Raw genomic sequence first — 19,323 nt, forward strand, 5'->3', positions numbered from 1 at the left:
GTCAATTATCCGAAAGAATTCCAGTCGGCAAATTTTAATTTTCGCCAGTGCTGTGGCACTGCAATCTTTGGCTATGTCTTGGGCTACTCAAATATTTTACATTTTTGATACTAAATTAACTTCTGAAGTATAATTTTTTATTGTTTTTATATTTTTCAATATATTTATTTTGTTTGTACAAAATAAAGAAATAATTTTTAACAATACAATAGTCACAATTATTATTATAAAAATTTTTGTTAGGCTTAACATCAATGAAAATTCAATGCAAAGCGACATGCAATGGAGAAAAATTTAAAAATGGGATATATTAATATACTGTTATTCGGATATATTAATATAGTACATTAATAATGTATTGTTTTGTACATAGCCAAAAAATTGATTTTCCAAATAACCCCAGTCCCCAATTGATTCGGATAATCGACACTCTGCTGTATTAGTATATCTTTAAGATTAAATTATTGTAATTATTAATTGTAATTATTTTTATTCTATACTAATTGTAAAATTTACATAGATAAATTACTTTTGTTTGTAATATCAAATTCACTGGTATGATAAGCCCTAAAATTTAAGTCACTAGTTAGATTATCACAAAATTTAATTCATCTAAGAATAATATACATAGCCAAATGATTGCCTTAAATACTTGAGTTATAAATCTACTATTTCTAATAATTAATACTAAGTAATTTGCTACTAGAGGTTAGATATTAGGCGCCATCTCTTATCTAAATTAATGATTATAATTTAAATAATTTATAATCATTTGGAAGAAAAGAACTGGCCTGGGGCAAAGCTTGAACCTGCAACCTCTGCTTGCTGTGCAGTGTACTTGCCAATTGCACCACTTGGACCTCAAGCAAGCTTTTGCTTCCCGATGTATTTAAATTTAGATAGTGCAGTTAATCATGGCTGAGTATTTAAGACAATTGGCTATGTTTAATAATGTATAGATACATAGCCAGACTATATATTATTAGACAGATTGTTTAAGATACGTATAATCAGTGCTGTAACTAGCCATTCCCATGCCCTGTGCAAGGATTTGCATTTAGGCTCCTTAATTAATTAGGTTTGAAAAAATAATAAAACAAATACATGCATTTTGGGTCTCTTCCAAGTAGGCCCTGTGTGGATGCACCTGTTGCACCTGCCTAGTTATAATATCATACTATAAGTTTTTCTGTTCTACTATTTTCTAGCTTTGTAGAAATAACCCTATTTGTAGTCAGACAAAGTTAAGTGAGGAAGGGAATACTTTTTTAAAAACTCTCACTATGATAATAAATCTCTCTACAATAATATATTTTCTTATTCTGATAAATATTCTATGAAGGGATTTGACTGTATTACAATATACATATAATGAATTTTCCAATATAAATGTAAATTTAATTTAATATAAATTTCCAATATAAATTCATATTATTGTAAAGTCATGTTAAGTTGTTGTGTTTTTTATCATGTGTGAAATGTTAAATTTCACAGGCAGAATAAAACCAAAACTTAAATTCAATTACTTTTCCTTGGGAATAATTGAACTTAATTATATTTAAAATTTTTTTATTTTATATCAATAAATGATTTCATGAAAAGTAATGATGATTTTGTTTATTTTAAATGGCATTTATAGATTTCAGTAAAATGTATGAATCAGAAAGAATGTTTATTTTGTTAAAAATACTTTATTGAAAATGTGTGTTGTTATACAGTAAAACTTGTCTGGATCAGAGACCTGCCTAAACAGAAAAAAACACTAGGAACTAACTAGTGCTGGGTATTTAAGAACAAGTTGGTAAACAGTGTTGGTAATTACAGAGATTGAAGAATGATTAATCAGAGTATCAAAATTCCTCAGAATTAGATCACAGAATATCTTAATCTCTATATTATTGTAATGCAATTAGAATTTCTGTCAGTAGAATGAGTCACTAGTTCTTGGCACTTAAATTAGCATTGTTGTGAGGGCTCATAAAGATCACATCTGAGAAATATTTGAATACCTATCTAAGTTTTTGGAAACAGTGAGAACTTTTTAGAATTGAACAAGCAATTATTTATTGTGATATTCTCACAATGACAGACTGAAATTTTTAATCATATTTTTAATAATTTTTAAATTTAAAATATATGTTCTCCAGCTCAAATTAGTAGTGTCTTGCCTCTGTACAGTACATCATGCTTTTCCATGAACAATAGTTGTGAGGATCATCTAACTTCTTTCAGGGAAAAATTTTTGAATTGAAATAATGTGACTTCTGGTTACCAGAAGTTTGTATATAGTTAATCAGGGCCTCCTGCCCCTAATCTTTCCATATCTAGTCTTGGCTTTCATCTAACTCCATTCTCGAGATTAAGAAAAGACGGATGACAGCAGGAATTTATAGGTTTACAATTTTTTCAAATTGCAGCCCAATAACTTTCAATTTGTGCATTCAAATAGTACACAAGTATGCATTGTTTAACAACAGATTACATTTATGATGGCAGTTCAATAAGATAATGGTGTTGAAAAATTTTTATCAGTATATCTTTTCTATGTTTAGATATCTAAATACTTATCATTGTTAATTTCCTGCTATATCTGAGTATACAGTGTACAATGTAGGGTAATAGGCAATAAACAAAAAAAAAAAAAAATACCAATTTAAGGACTTTACACTTATTAGCATTGTTGTGAGGGCTCATAAAGATCACATCTGAGAAATATTTGAATACCTATCTAAGTTCTTGGAAACAGTGAGAACTTTTTAGAATTGAACAAGCAATTATTTATTGTGATATTCTCACAATGCCAGACTGAACTTTTGTTTTCACAAGTGAGGAAAAATTATTTATTTCAGGGTCTTACAGGCTTCTTGATACACTGACAATTATACCTATATCCATATATCCTATACAGACTTAATTCACGCGTAACACATATATATATCTAAGCACTACTCTAATACCTCTGTGAGGGATAGTACAAACAAAGAACAAAACAAAATGGTCTTACATGTGTCCTTCGTTAATTGCGAAGGAATGTATATTCAATTCGCATCAACGTCTTGCTCCTAGACCTGGATGAAATTGGATTCTTATTCTTTCTTCTCCTTTCAATCACGTGCTTAAACACTTATACCTCACGTAGACAAAGTATCCGGCCAAGTCCGAAGAGCAAAAAGTACTCCACTCAGGTGAAACACCTCCATTTATATTTCTCCTTGTTTGACGTCATGAATCGCAACCAATCATAAAGTCCTGCGGGTTTTACAAAAATGTGGTGCCTGAGCACGAACGGAACAGGTGCGAAAAATTACAAAAAAACAAAAAAAAAAAACAAACAAACAGATTAATTTAAGTGACAGATCACTACATCATTGTATTGCAGTTGTGTTATAGCCTGTATGAGTAATAGGCAAAAGACTATACAGTATACCAAATATTTGTCTGTGATGTTCTCCTGATGACATATTTCTTGGAATGTATCCTTATCATAAAGTGGAGCTTACTTGTATTCACATTTTTAGTTGGAATCACTTTGGATTAATTTGGATTAAACTTAGTAATAAAACTTTTTTACATATGTAAAAGTTATTTTACTATAAAAATACACAACTGTGTGATACTTATCTTGTATAGCTTAAAGACAATAAGGAAAAAAATACTAAAACTTACTCAAAATGAAATAGCCAAAATGGGAAAAATATTTTGTATGGTCTGGTTTTCACAGGTTTTACTGTATTAAAAAAAGTCTTATTTTTATATAATAATCTAATTTTACTATAATGTTTCATTTAATAGAATTATAGCAAATTACATTGGAAGTTTTGCTGCTTTAATATTTTCTACAAAAATTGGTATATATCAGATTTCACCATCAAAAGAAGTTCAGCCATGGAAACCTTGCCTTGAACTTTCAGTAAAAAGCATGCCACTTGCAATGGACCATTTATATGTCAGTAATAAAAACATTTCAGAAGCATATGTAAGTGCATTTATAATTTAATTAGTAAATGGAAAGATATTGAATATTTTTTTATATAAAAATTTATACAAAGTATGACAATTTTAATTTTGCAAACTTGCTATGTAATTTAATAGTTATTTTAACAAAATTTGAAAATACAAAATTTTTATTTAATAAACAAATATATATACTATATATAATACATTTTTAATTTTATTAAATTAACAAATTAATATTTAGAGTGCATTTGAAGTGAGATATTCTTTTCCTGAAGCATTGTATTTTTGTACTTATCCTATTTTTGTTTACTTAGCATTGTCTGGAATGCAAATTCAAGATATTATATTAAATAAAATCCACAAATTTACAATATATGTGTAAAAAGTTATAAATTGTTAATAAAGGTTTTTAAAGCTTCTTTAACTTCAAATTTTAATTGTTAGTTTTAACTATAATGCAGTTCTGAATAAAGAAACATCATCAAACAATCAACTAAATAATATAATTACACTAATTTAATAATTAATACTAAATAATTTGCTACTAGAGGTTAGATATTAGGCACCATCTCTTATTTAAATTAACAAATTATTAAAAATTATAATTATTAAATAATTTAGAACTATCTGGAAGAAAAGAACTGACGCGGGGCGGGGCTTGAACCCACAACCTCCACTTGCCTTGCAGTGTGCTTGCTAGTTGTGTCACCTGGACCTCATGCAAGTTTTTGCTTCCAGATGTATTTAAATTTTAATATAAAATTTAAATACATCTGCGGGTTGCGGGTTCAAACCCCGCCCCACGTCAGTTCTTTTCTTCCAGATAGTTCTAAATTATTTTGTGGTGTTTAGTGGACGAACAATATAATACAAAGTTGTATAAAAAGGTTTTATTTTTTTTTTCACATGGTCCTATGTACACTTGATTCTTTAGGATCCCAAACTATGTAGTTCCTATATATACAATACAGTTTCGATATATCCTTTGTGTGAACAAAGGCAGGTGACACGTGTCCGCGACAAACAAAAGGTTTAACTTGGGATATATTCCCGTAAAACTATAATTAACTTAAACTATCTTAATCTAACTTATATACTAAAGAAGAAGAGTAAAAGAGAAGAAATACGAAAGAATCAGAAAAGTATAAGAAAAAGGTTGGTGGGTACCTGGGTCTTTTGAAAATCTCCGATCTCCTCGATGTCGGGGCTTGCGCTCAATTCATCTTTTCTCTGTTCTTTTCTGTATCAGCTCTGGAAATTCTGAAGTATTCTCAAAGCCCTCAATCTTAGCATCAGTCCAGTTCGTTTGTTTGCCTTCAGACGACCTAAAGTCTGTTCCTTGTTCTACTCAGCAATGACTTCAACCTCTCCTTTTTTCGTCTGCTCTCGTTGAACACTATATCAGGAATGTTTGTTTCTCTTTTCCTGACGCCCTTGGGGCTTTTGTATTTTCCTTTGTTTCCCCTTTTCGTTCCTGGATAGATTGTCCCCATCCATAGAGAAAGAATGAATGAGAAAGTTCTGGAAACAGTGATATGAAAGACAAAGGATTTAGATTAATATAAAACTTATATTTAACCCCTATGTACATAGGCATGGTGTACCATCACAATTTAATAAATTATTAAAAATTATAATTATTAATTTAGATAAGAGATGGTGCCTAATATCTAACCTCTAGTAACAAATTACTTAGTATTAATTATTAAATTAGTGGAATTATAGCCTGATTTATTTAGATGAGTGTTCGGTGATGTTTCTATATACGTATTGGGCTTCACACTGTTTGTTATAATCTATACTAATATTATAAAGAGGTAATGTTTGTAATTATTTATGTAAGTTTGTTTGCAGCAGGTAATCTCCAAAACTACTCATCCGATTTCAAAAGTTCTTTCACCAATATTTAGAATGGACCTTCAGGGTGGACATAGGCTGTATATTATTTCGTTAAACATTCATATAAATTAAAATATATAATCTAGGTTAAGACTTTTATGTCCAACAGATGGCACTACGAGTACAATGCCCTAAGTTTGCTTTTCTGTGAGGCATTACGCTTTTCTGTGAAAATGAACTAAATCAGATCATCTTCTATCTATCTGTAGAAATAAAAATGTAATGTTCGTTTGTTCCTATAAATTCCTTTGAAATTTTCACACAATTCGAATATGCACGAGTTTTTATATAATATACATGTCGAAATTCCATCCACTGGCAGGATGAACAGGATTAAGGCTTACCGTAAAGAACTCTGCTTCTATTTCTACTATTTTAAATGCGGTTTTTTGCGTTTTTGATTGCGTTTTAATAGGGTACGTCAACAGAATGTACACTAAGAAGAAATTTTTTGAAAAATTTTCCCCACGGGGGAAGTGTTATACATTTATAATAGATACATTTTGAGCCACAACAACGCGTGACGGGGTCTGCTAGTTCTGAATAAACTGCTACACAATATTTTGTGAAATTCATGTTCATCCAATACTATATAAAAAATATGAACATCTGATATTGATATTAAAAATTTTTAACTTTAGATTTTAAAATATTCTTCCATTTCAAATTGCTGCAGAGCTTTTTATCACCCTTATGAACAGAAATCTTAAACCAAAAGAAAAGGAATATTATTGGATATTATAGTTTCATCATTTTTACATAAAAAAGTTTTATAAATTACAAAATTATTTATAATAATTTTATTTTTAAATTATCTTAAATATATTTTTTATTTAGGCAGATGAAATGATTAAATATCTTAGAACAGCCTTCAAACACCTTGCTGCAAAAGCAAATTGGTTAGATGATGCTACACGTCATGAAGCATATGATAAAGTAAGTTAATGACTTTAAATTGTTAAACTTTATGTGCATATAACCAATTTTTTAGAATTAAATTTGATAGTTTTTTGGTTCAATCAAGTTATTGCATTATCAAGCTTATGCTTTCAGAAGTACTGTAGTGTTGATTTTTATTTAAAATAATCAGGACAGACATTTTCATACAACACATCACACTTGGTAGGGAAAAAATGAAAAGGTAAAAATAAAGTAAAAATATTAATTTTAATTCTAGTACTATAATAAAAAAAAAACTTAAGACAGACATTTGATACTTACAAGTGATAAGAAATAACAAAAAAAATTGTGTAATTTATTAGAAACTTGTAGAAGACTTATTCTAATTTACAACATACTGACAAAACTTTGAATTCGAAATAAAAAATATATAATAGTAAAATTAATAATAAATAGATAGCTTCTTATTTTGCTAATAAATTGAATTTAGTTTTTGAACATTTAAAAATGAATTTTATTGAACAAATAAACTTATAAACTTTAAATTTAGAACAAAACTCAAATGAAATAGCATTATGTAAACTTTCCTCAAAGAAAAACATTTTAAGATGTTCAAACCAGTTTTCTCAGTCAGCAAGGTTTATGGTAAAAGGAAATGGTGGGAAATAGACAGGCTGATAGATTTATTGCCAAATGGTCATTAATTTGAATGTCTCTGTGGAAGTTCAAAGAAGTCACATTTTTCACATTTCAAATGTATGTTCAACCAATGCTGACTCACACAAACTAAATTACTTAAATGGTGCAACAATCAGAGAATTATTCATATGGGAGAACCTCTATACAGGGTGTGATGTAAAGAGTGGATAATCCATTACCTGTGGATAGGGGACGTCATGACTGTTCAGAAAATTAAACATTGTGTTTAGTAAAAGTGTCATAATTATTGGAGTTGTTGGACATTTTCTAAACAGTCATGACATCCCCTATCTGCAGTTAACAGTTATCCACTCTTTACGCCACACCCTGTATATCTGCTGTAACACCGTGCAATACACCTTAGAAATCTCGCAACTGTGGACAACATTATTCAAACAATTGAAATTATAATTTGCTTTCTCATTTGTACCACAATCAAATATGATTCTCTTTATTGCTTTTTAAGTATTTTTGGAAATGATACATCATTTGCAGTGTGTTTCTATAAATTTCAAATATGTTTCAATTTTAAAATCAATTTTTTAAAAATTCCATTCATTAGATAAATTTCAAAAGTTTGTTCAAAAGCCAAACATTCAAAAATATTTGTATTTAATTTTTGCCTGAAGATGGTAGCAATAAGCTATTGAAAGTGCTAGTGAATACATCTAAAATCTAAAAAGTTACAATTTGTAATGCCACAACACTGAAGTGTTAATTATTTTATTTACTTGAACGTTAGCTTGAAGTGTATTTTATAATCATAATAATTTGTTTGTTGATAATACTGTTTGCTAATGGATAAAGTGTTTCTTTAAATACAATATAAACCAGAAGTGATGATATAAAATATAGCCAAACAATCAGCTTTTGGTTGGATATACAAAAACACTTTAACTAGCTGTAAAATAGTTTTAGGGTAATGTTTGTTACTGTAACGAAACAAACAGAATAAAGTGGTAATTTATATGCCTCTGTGTCCTTATTATACAGTTTAGTACTAAAATAAAGTAGTCTTTACAGAAGTTTCTGTATTAAATATAACATATGCCTTATTGACAATTTAAAAATTTCTTCTAGTTGTTGGTCTCAAACATTGTGGAATCTATGGGGGTAATTGTTATGGCCCAGTATGTTTCTGCAAAGATGTGACAATGCTTTGTCATAATAATGAGAGATCACATACATGTTTTACATACTTAAGAAGCAAACATAAACCTTACACTAGTTTACCTCATCTATTTTACAGTATAATTCATGCACCTACTGACTATCAACAACTTGATCCTTTTGAAATACAGTGATACTGTGGCCGTCGGCCATATATTGTATATATTAATTTTTCTGTGATTTAGTTTTAAGTTCTTTCCTGTCTCTTTGTTCTAAAATTCTTCCTAGAACATTCCTTCTTAATCATTCTCCTGTGGGGGTAAGACTACCAATTCTGAGAACATGTGAAAAACAAAGGAGGGTGTAAAGCCTTGATGCAAAAAACGGTCAGAGAGTGGAGTCTTAGGTGGAGAGATCCCAAAAGGAAAGCACGTGGAAGGCAGTGCTCAAGAGAGAAAAAGAAAGAAAGAAGAGAAAGTATGAAGAGAGACTGCAAGGTGCTAAAGGGTTCAGGAGAAAAGTTACAGAAAAGCGAACATTGAGTAGAATACCAAAATTAGTGAGAAATAAGAAGGTCTACGGCAAGCAAAGAAAAACAAAGAAGGAGAAAAAAAATCAGGAGAAGTTGTCTCATCCCAGAATTCATCAATCCAAAGAAGGAAACCAGGGTATTTTCTATTCTTTCTCTCTGTCCTTAAGTCTTAATTTCCATTATTCCTTTTGCTCTTCTAGTTGTAAGGTAGTGTAAGTTAGTTATAAGATAGAGTAAGTTAGATCGTCCCGTGTTCATATGTTGTGTGCTAAAAGAAAAGTTTGATAGTGTAATTGAAATTTGTTCAATGCCTGCAGACCTGAATTAATATGAGGTCATAAAGTTGGGATCCAATAAAAAGAATCAGTTTGTTGTGAAAAATAAAGATAAGTTGTGTTATAAAAAAAAATATTTTGTTATCGATGTCTACTTTATTGTACTATCTTGCTCACAAGATCTAGTATGTATCATAACGAACATCACAATACCTTGGTTTTAGTCGATAATCCATCCAAAAACAATTGGCGAAATCCGAAAAAGACGAAAACTGAGGCAATTATTTCCATATGAATCTATGTAAATCCAATTAATTCATACTAAACACTTCAAAATACACATCATAAACACATTTTATAAAGAATAAATATAGTGTTTAATACTAAAAACGATAAGAAATTAGTCTTTTAGTCTGTTTGTTTTAAATTAATGTAAAGAATAAATGAATATTTAACATGGAATTTCCCATGATGGAGCTAAAAGGAAAGGAAAGCAATGGAATTGAGCATATTCAAAATCTCAGCATTAATCCAGTGAGATGCTGCTGGAAGTGACGCAACTGCTGGCGTTTTCTAGAGCAGCAGTCGGCAACCAGTGGGCTGTGGACCATTGATAGTCCACGAGAAAATTTGGGTGGTTCGTGGAGAAATTTGGACATTGATCAACTGAAGGTTACGTGAAATATTACAAAAAAAATGAAAAATGCTTAGTTGCTTTTTTCACACATTGGGGGTTTTTTATTTTAATCTAAAACCAAATATGAAGTTGCTGTTATCGATAAATAATGAACAATAAACACTATTGTGAGTGCAATTGTCATCCTTTATGGAAAAGCACTATGAATCCATGAACTTATTCCAAACAAGCAGTAACAAACTTTAGGCTTGCATTAATTTGTTATAATTAAACAAGCGAGTTTTATATTAATAAAGTAAAATTGAACTTTTATGATTATTATTCTACAGATTTTGTATCATTTAAAAAAATTCATGATAGTGGTCCGCGGAATTGAAAACTGAGTTTAGTGGTCTGTGAGGTCAGAAAAATTGCCGAACGCTGTTCTAGAGAACACAAATGTTGACTGCCTGGAATTTTGGGAGAGAAAAAACAATAAAAATGGCAAAAGATGTGGACTTTCACATTACATTAAGTTTATTTTTGAACTTATTTAATGAGAACAGCTTAATAAAAAATAAAAATTTCGAAAAAAGAAATAGAGATGAAGATTTTTTAAATTTCCGTAGGAGTTTTAAATAATTAAATCAATCCTAACGTTAGACTTTAACAACTAAAAATTATGTGATATTATGTAATTATGTAATTATTAAATTATGTAAATATGCTAGTATATTAAGATATTCTATTAATTTATTTTAAGTTATTATATTATACAAATATTAATTTATTCAAAGTTTATTCATCAACAAATAAATTAAATTCAAAATTGTCAATGCAAAATAGAGCTATTAGGAGCCTCATGGTGGCTGCCACCTTGTTTGCTGATGTATCAAGCACCAAAAAAAATGCTTGCATTTTGCTGGAACCATGCTGACAGCAACTGGAAGTCATCTGAGATTTTGAACAGAGATGCTGAGAGGTTGCTGGCTGAACACTGAAATTTTGAAAATGCCTATTGTTTGGCTAGACACACAGGAAAATGGTCACAAAGAGAAACAATGCCACACTAAGCAGGAAAATGCATGGTTTTGCAAAATTAGCAGCGAGATCACATAGGCACACCAACAAAATCTGAGACAACCGAAGAAAACCAAGACAAATTTTTTGGGAAAAAAATTGATGTAAACCAAAATTGATGATAATTGAAGTCAATGAAAATCGAGGTATTACTGTAAATACTTCATGAAAAAAATTTTAGGAAGATAGTCATTTTATAAATAGTGGTGTTTGTAACAGAGATATGTTGAGTGGTAATATAAAAAAACATAAAATCATAGTAACATAGGACATGGAAAGAAGATTGTGTTGAAAAATGATTTATAGTGGCTGAAAATTAAAGTAACAAACTGATATATTGAAATGAAAAATAATTTAAACTGTAAATGTGGAGAAAAATTTGTTGCTTTCTTTTCTGATCAACCCTTGTACAATATAATTAGCATTCTCAGTTATTTTCCTTAATATTCAGAGTATTTAGTTTCAATACATTTTTCTAATTCTTTCTAATTACTGTATTCAAATAAATATTTTTATTTAAAAAATTTTAGTTTTAGTGGCTAATATATTATATTAATAAATATATATATACAGTAGAGCATTGATTATCCGACTCAATTGGGGACTGGGGTTGGTCAGATAATTGAAAAGTCAGATAACCGAAAAGTATGAAAAAATCCATTATTAGTGTGTATTATTATATCCCATGTAATTAGTATATTAGTATATCACTATTAACCTACTTCGCATTGAATTTTCCTCCATGTTAAGCCTATCAAATTTTTTATAAAAATAATAATCGTTGCTATTATATCGTTAAAAATTAAAAAATTAAGCCTCGTTTAAATACTGGCTCCCTTTTATGGTCGATCCAGTATTGCCAGCTAAAACACGTAAAAATAATGTTAAAGTAGCCAAGACATAGCCAAATATTGTAGTGTCACATCAATAGCAGACATTTGAATTTGCCGACTAGAACGCGGTCGGTTAACAGAGGTGGCGGTTAATTGGGGGTCGGATAATCGATGCTCTACTGTATTATATTCTATGTATATATTTATAGAATATTATGATATTTGTTATCAAGTTTATCAAACAACATAATTTTAAGAAAAATTTAATTGAAAATTAATTAACTTAAGTTTTTAATAAATTTTTTTTTAGTTGGAAGCCATGATTCAGTTTTCTGGGTATAATCCTATGATACTTAATATTACTTCTTTAGAAAAATACTACGAACATGTAAGTATGGTTAAAAATATTTCAGTAATTGCTTTAACTGAAAGAAAAAATAGTACTCTTCAGTTTACTGGGCACCAATTGTTTTTATTCCTTTTTAGAAGAAACAATATTTCATTTTGCATTTTTTACACATAGACATTGTAATTTTATAATGCTAACAAATTAAAGAAAAAGGTACCTATGAAATTACAGTAGGTGATCGGTTAACGAACAGATCGGATAACGAACAAATCGGATAACGAACACTTTCGCGAAAGATTTTTATGTTCGGACAACGAACACATGATCGGATAACGAACACCGCACAGAACGAACACAAGAAGAAGCGACATAAAATAATGAATACTGATTGGTCTTCTCTTGTCTTCAGGCAACAATTCGAAACTTTTCGGAGTGTGGGAGACGTCGACATCGACGCTCAAGCCGGTATATACCGATCGGATAGTATTCCTCCGAACTTTGAAACTCTCCCTTGTAATTCCAGCCTTTTATTTTTCTGACAAAACAATTCTTTTATGTATTCGCGAGACTGTCGGGTAGGCACAAGTTAAGTTTTGCGTCTTTTTTTTTTTCTTTTCAAAAGGTGAGAGTATAATAGCAAAGGTAGAAAGTGGGCAGAAGATGCCTAATGTTGCTGGGCAGTATGGCGTGAACAGGTCTACAGTAGGCCGCAGTTCAATCTTATTTAAGAAAAATACTGTATAATCAAGAAGACTCAAGCAGCTAAAGGAGTAACAAAAGTCACATCTGAGAAATAAAGAACATCGAAGAGTTCATAATGGAACCTGAAACGGATCTGACGACAAAAGAACGTCAAAAACTCTTGAATGAAGAACACCAAGATACTCGGCGAGATATGTTTTCTTCTGAAAAAGAGGATTAATGCCGATATTTGCTATTAAAGATCTTTTGAAGAAGTGGGAAGATGTCAGAACAACGGTCTTAGAATGGCATCCAAACCAGGTTGAGGCTTGGTGATTTCTACAATTGCAATCCTATTAATTACTTACGTAAAATCCTGAAGAAGAGAGAAAAACAATCGACATTAGACAGATTCTTTAACCCTTTCAAACGGAAAAAAACATGACTAATAAAAACGCAAGACTGTGCATGTATGTATTTTTATTATTACGTATAAATAAACGTAGTAAGAAAGTATATATTTTTTTATTTTTGGCGGTCTCCAGAACGAATTAATTAAATTCCCATTAAAACCTATGGTAAATCGATAATCGGTTAACGAACAACTCGTATAGCGAACAAAGTCTTGGAACGGATTATGTTCGTTAACTGATCACTCACTGTATAAAATTTTAAATAATTAACATTTACAAATTTTCACCGTATCAAACAGGTGGCATAAATTTTGATATATCTGTAAACATTTCATTTTTGGTATATATACATAAATTTGTCTATTTCTTCAATTTTGTTTTGGCCACCAATTTTTATGGTAGGATAACATATTAAAACATTAGTACATACAAACGAGTTCTGAGTTTTTACACCCTTGTTTTCATGACAGGAGTGGGTGTGGCATCTCTTTCTTGGGACATCATAGGGGCAAGAATGCAATGTCATCGGATGATTTTTTGAATAGTACCTTTTGCTGTGTAAAATACCTTTTCTTTGAAAAAAACATATTGCACTTTCCTTGTCATTTGGTAAATTCCACAGTGTATAAACCATTTTAAATCGAAAACAAAATATGAAGTCAAGAAGAAGAAATTTAAACATATCAAAGCAGTCTGCTACTTGGAGATACTTAATTCCTATTGATAGACCTAATTTACATAATCACATCATAATTAATGCCACATATATGAGGACCAGCACTATACAAAGTGACATTAAAAAAAATTAAAAAAACCTTTATTTTAATTTTCAGATATTATTTAACTCCAATATCAATAATAAATTATAGATCAAGCTTTAGAAATGCAGAAAATTTACAATAATATGTAAAATTTCACGACTACAGTAATGTTATCATGTGAATATGCTAATCATTTATGGCGATAAACTGGTTTTATCTAGTGTTGTTTAAAAACATAGACTTTTATAAATTTTTAACAATATTAGTTGACAGGGTAGCTTTGAATCCAAAATCACTACAAAAGCTGTCTATTGTGAATTAAATACAATTTCAAGAAGTAAACGCAATTAAATGTCATTAATTGAATGGCACCCAGTTAACTGAGAGTACTGAAAATATAGTATCAATAAAATAGTTAAATATAAATGAGAGACATGGCAACAGGATATGTAAATGCAAATTTTATTATTTAAGATTTACAATACAGTAATACCTTGACTTACGCTACCCCGACTTACGCAAACCCAGAGTTACGAGATTTTCAAATCTCGTCGATTCGTCTTTTGTTTGAGCACCACGCAACCCTTGATTACTCATTCCCCCCACACTATTGTTCTGCTTACATGTTCGGATGTGTTGTGCAGAATCGGCATATAGCTACAATTTATTTTGTGTTATTTATTTCTGTGTTTGTTATATCTACGGAGACTCGAGAGACTCTACTATGTCATCCAAACGAAGTAGAACTAATTCTTCTGCATCAAACAAGAAAAGAAAAACTTTATCTTTGGAATGTAAAGTTAACATTGGGTATGTTCGTAAAGTCGAACGAGTTAAACGAGAATGACGTCATCGTTATTCCTATTTCGTTAGACTTTTCGAACGATTCGTTACTAACGCGTTTAACTCGTTTGACTTTACGAACGTACCCATTATTAAAGACTTCGATACAAAAATGAAAATTTGTGAATTGGCAAAGAAGTTTGATCTACCGGAATTGTCGGTCAGAACAATTATAAAAGGCAAAGAAAAAATTCTCGAAGCTGTGAAAAATGCTCAATCTTTAAATTCAAGCATCATTCGTAAACGTCACAGTATTATCGCTGAGATGAAAACAATGTTAAAATTGTGGCGTAATAATCAAGTAAATGTGAAAAATTGTAAAATAATATAGGCCTAATTTGTTATACATATATATTATCTAAGATTTTATTAAACATTTTTTTCTAAATTATTGTTTTCTTTAGTCTCTGGCCCCAATTAAAACTTATTTGTATGCATTTATATGCGAAATTATACCTCGACTTACGTGGTTACCGCTCGGTCCCATCTATTGCATAAGTTCAGGATATTACTGTATTTAGATTTAATGAATTATTTAATTCTAATATAATAATAATAATAATAATAACAACAATAATAATAACGTTACACTATCTGGAACCTGTTACCAGTGCTCTACGCGTATATATATAGTATATTGCTTGACAAACGTTTTCGAGCAATTTGTTCGCTCTTCTTCAGGTTGACTGAAAATTCCCCAGTCGGAGTGTATATTTTTCGTTTGGATCGGGTGTTGGATCGGACGGCATGCACGGTCGTGTGGTGGGGGAGGAACGGAAGAAGAGCGAACGGATCGCTCAAAAACGTTTGTCAAGCGATATACTATATATATACGCGTAGAGCACTGGTAACAGGTTCCGGATAGTGTAATGTTAATTTCACCCCAGTGCTGAAAGTAGAGCAGTTCCTGTAATTTAACAATAATAATAGATTAATTTTTTATTATGATTTACAATATTACTACAGTTAGATGCTTTAACTGATGAAGATATAATACTGAATTTAAGGAAAGTATTCAAGTTTATTATAGCAAAACAATTTTCTCTTCTCCGGGAATATAATCATAGAACCAGGTAATTTTTAAATTTGCTATATTTATATATACATAAAAAAAATAAAATACAATTTCTTTTTAAATATGATTAAATATGAAAAATGATTGTGTACAATAAAATATAGACCTATATACATGTATATGTTATTGACAAAGTATGACATTCAGGCATTGTATAAATGCCTGGAAAGTCTATAGTATTCTATAGACTGTACATATTAGAAAATCTATAAAACAAAAAATTCGTTTTCAATTTTGCCTAGTAATTTAATAAAAAAATACACCTACACTACCCTGCAAAACACCGGGATACGTAAAATATGCACTCTAAGAACCTATAACCAGTGTGATATAAAAACAAAGGATAAAGATCATCACAAACGTTTTCAAACTGCTGTGAGTTCTTCCTCAGGTGTGAAACTGAATTACTGATGGACAGAGCAAATTGTTAAAGGAAATTCGAGAAACAATTAGAAGGTGTTACATGAGATGCATTTGTGTTCATCTAGTTGGCATATTGTGCCCGTAAAGTTTGGAGTCCATCAATGCCTGCCCAGGCCGGCGACAGAACCGACTCATCCTTAAAATTGATGAAGTTGTCACTGAAGGACGATTTGTAAATTTGAATGGCCTCAAGGCATTTAAGGTGTTTGTTGTGTGACGTAGTGTGTACAAGTTTCGCCTGGTGGAAGGCCACCATAATGTCCGAGCTGGCAGCATATGTGGCGAGGACGGAAGTACTTCTCTGATGACGTATGTCCACAATGTGTTCCTGTACTCTGAACACATTGCAGAGATAACTTAAATTCACCATCAGAATAAATTTGAAAATTTATCAGATCCATTTGAATCAAGAATTAAATTGTAACCAGAGGGTCAGCACCTTTTTGATGCCTTGTCAGAACTGACACAACCATGTCTCAGTTGACATGGGAGCCACAGCAGCAATTTAGTTTGTTAAAAAGTAGGTCACGCAAGTGGCTGCATGCACGAGCGATCAGGTTCCAGATGGAGATGAAGAGCCAGCCTGATAGAAGTAAAGTACTCAGACACCAAAGTTAACAACTAAATAACCGTTCAATTTCAACGAAAAGGAGTATATGATAGACTTTTTTTCGTTGAAATTAAATGGTTATTTAGTTGTTAACTTTGGTGTCTAAGTACTTTACTTCTATCGATATATATCGATATCGGGATTATATCGACTTATCCTATCTATCTAGCAGTCACGAGAGAGAGAGTTCACATGAGATACATGCAGGGATACATGCACCTTGTAGAGGATGAAGATCTGAGGTGAGCCACAAGGAAGACAGTTCTTATTCTGGATGTACAATAGATACTATGGCTGTAGGTGAGAAGGATGATGTAAGATAATTAAAATGCTGTATCCAACGATATAATAGAATGATATATCTGAACATATAATAAAATGATGTATCCAAATGTATCCAAAGTTTCAGGCACAGAAAAAGAGGGCCCAGTTGAGGAACTGATGATGACTGTCTAAACTTTTAGTTACTTGTTATATTGAACTGATGAAATCAAGACAGTAGGTCAGAAGGTTATGAGAAAGCGTTGCTTTTACTTCTGAGAACTTAACAGATGATTTACTCCTGGTATGAAAGTTGACACTTATCTGACAGTTTTATTGTCAAGACATTATGTTATGATTTAGTTATGTAAATAAATTACATAGTGAGGAGTCTCACAAAATTTTGATGAAATCAGTAGTATTATTATTATAGGCCAGGGGTCAGCAGTTTGTCAAGTGAGAAGAGCCAAATTGTCATGAAAACAGGATAATAAAAGTACCAGAGAGCCACATATTAATTTAAATGTGTGAAATACGATGCATGACAGGGGCGCCTCTAGTGGCCATTTTTGGCATAATGTTACACGGATGGATGGACACGCGTTCAATGTGTTATGTATATAGATATGCTTCAAATGCTACCACTCTTATGCGACTCATATTGATCAACACGAGTGCAGTCATGTGTGGAAGGTGAACAAGTCGAAGTTTGTTCGGTGGCTCTATCTCATAAACTCATAAGTTATAAGGCTGCGATGAAATGAGGTGAGATGAAATTGGAGTTTATTTCCAAAGAGCCGCAAACGTCTATGCAAAGAGCCGCATACAGCTCGCGAGCTGCTAATTCCGACCCCCTGCAATAGGCTTACCAGGTGTCCCGTTTTGACCGGGATTGTCCCAGTTTGATGATGTGGTCCCAGTGTATTAGTCAGTTTTTCATTTTGTTCCAGTTATTGGGTTAAATTTGAAAAGTGCTGAATATACAAGAAGTAAAAATAGTGTAGCTTGGGTAAAATGATGATTGGCAACTAAATAATCTCTTCTATTACACTCACTGTTGCCAATCTAAATATTTTGTATCTGAATCTAAATACTTTTAAAGTATGCTGTCTAGATGTTTTCCTCCATAATTTATAGCATATGACCTAATGAATATAGATGTTCTATTTTTTTCATCCAGATATTTTTTCTCAGAATTTATAATAGCATGTAGCCTATGAGATCCAGATATTTTTATTTCATTTTTTAGATATTTTGTTTCAATTAGAGTTGACAACACTAACACTGGCCATGTCATTGTTGTGCATATCCTATCTTAGTCGAGTTCAATTTGCTAGTTGGCATTTGCGATTATGTTGTATTGTACATTAAATTAATTTAATCTCTAAAATTTCAAAAACACTGTGTTTACTGATGATTGAAAAAAGGATTATCCATTTTTTAAAAAAGTCTGTGATCGTATTGACAAAGTAAAGTATAACCTGTGCTTTTCAGAATTTTCAGTAACTCGTGGTGGGTTTCAAACATTAAAAATTATTTGAAATGTGTGAAACATAAGGCAAGCCTAGTAGCAATAGGAACTTCCTCAAATATATTGCCATATTTTAAAGATACCGATTTAAGTAACAAAGAATTTTTAAAGAATGTTCACACTTGTGACAAATATTAATAAGTTCTTAATAATAAGGTTTGTTCGGTTGAGTTATTAAAAATTGCTTTTAACTCATTGTTTTTTTTTGTAACAACATTTTATATAGCAGGGGTGGCCAACCTGCGGCTCGCAAGCCACATGCGGCTCTTTGAAGGATTGTTTGTGACTCTCGATAAATGTACCCGAGTTCCCTTTTCATTTTTGTGTTATTATATTTTTAAAAATTATCATCATTCCGTATGTGTTTCAAAATGTCTTTAATTACTAACAACAAATATGAAAGACTAAGTGCAACGTTGTAACAAATTTCATTTCCGTCCAAGTTAAGAATGATATGACTCATCGAAAACTGCGC

At 31.0% G+C, this 19,323-nt stretch overlaps 1 protein-coding gene across 1 annotated transcript in view; it reads left to right on the forward strand.

The window, feature by feature from the left end:
- The window catches only part of LOC111624214 (neprilysin-1-like), a 27,748-nt gene extending 11,708 nt beyond the window's left edge, over nt 1-16,040 (forward strand). Inside the window, exons 2-5 of the mRNA XM_023367023.1 lie at nt 3,793-3,976; nt 6,694-6,792; nt 12,212-12,289; nt 15,915-16,040. Coding sequence (XP_023222791.1) covers nt 3,793-3,976; nt 6,694-6,792; nt 12,212-12,289; nt 15,915-16,025 — 472 coding nt within the window. The 3' untranslated portion in view covers nt 16,026-16,040. The remainder of the gene's footprint in view (nt 1-3,792; nt 3,977-6,693; nt 6,793-12,211; nt 12,290-15,914) is intronic.
- The last annotated feature ends 3,283 nt before the right edge of the window (nt 16,041-19,323 follow it).

This window comes from Centruroides sculpturatus, unplaced genomic scaffold (assembly GCF_000671375.1).
Source record: "Centruroides sculpturatus isolate CEXI.00-Female unplaced genomic scaffold, Cexi_2.0 scaffold61, whole genome shotgun sequence".
Classification (NCBI taxonomy): Eukaryota; Metazoa; Arthropoda; class Arachnida; order Scorpiones; family Buthidae; genus Centruroides; species Centruroides sculpturatus.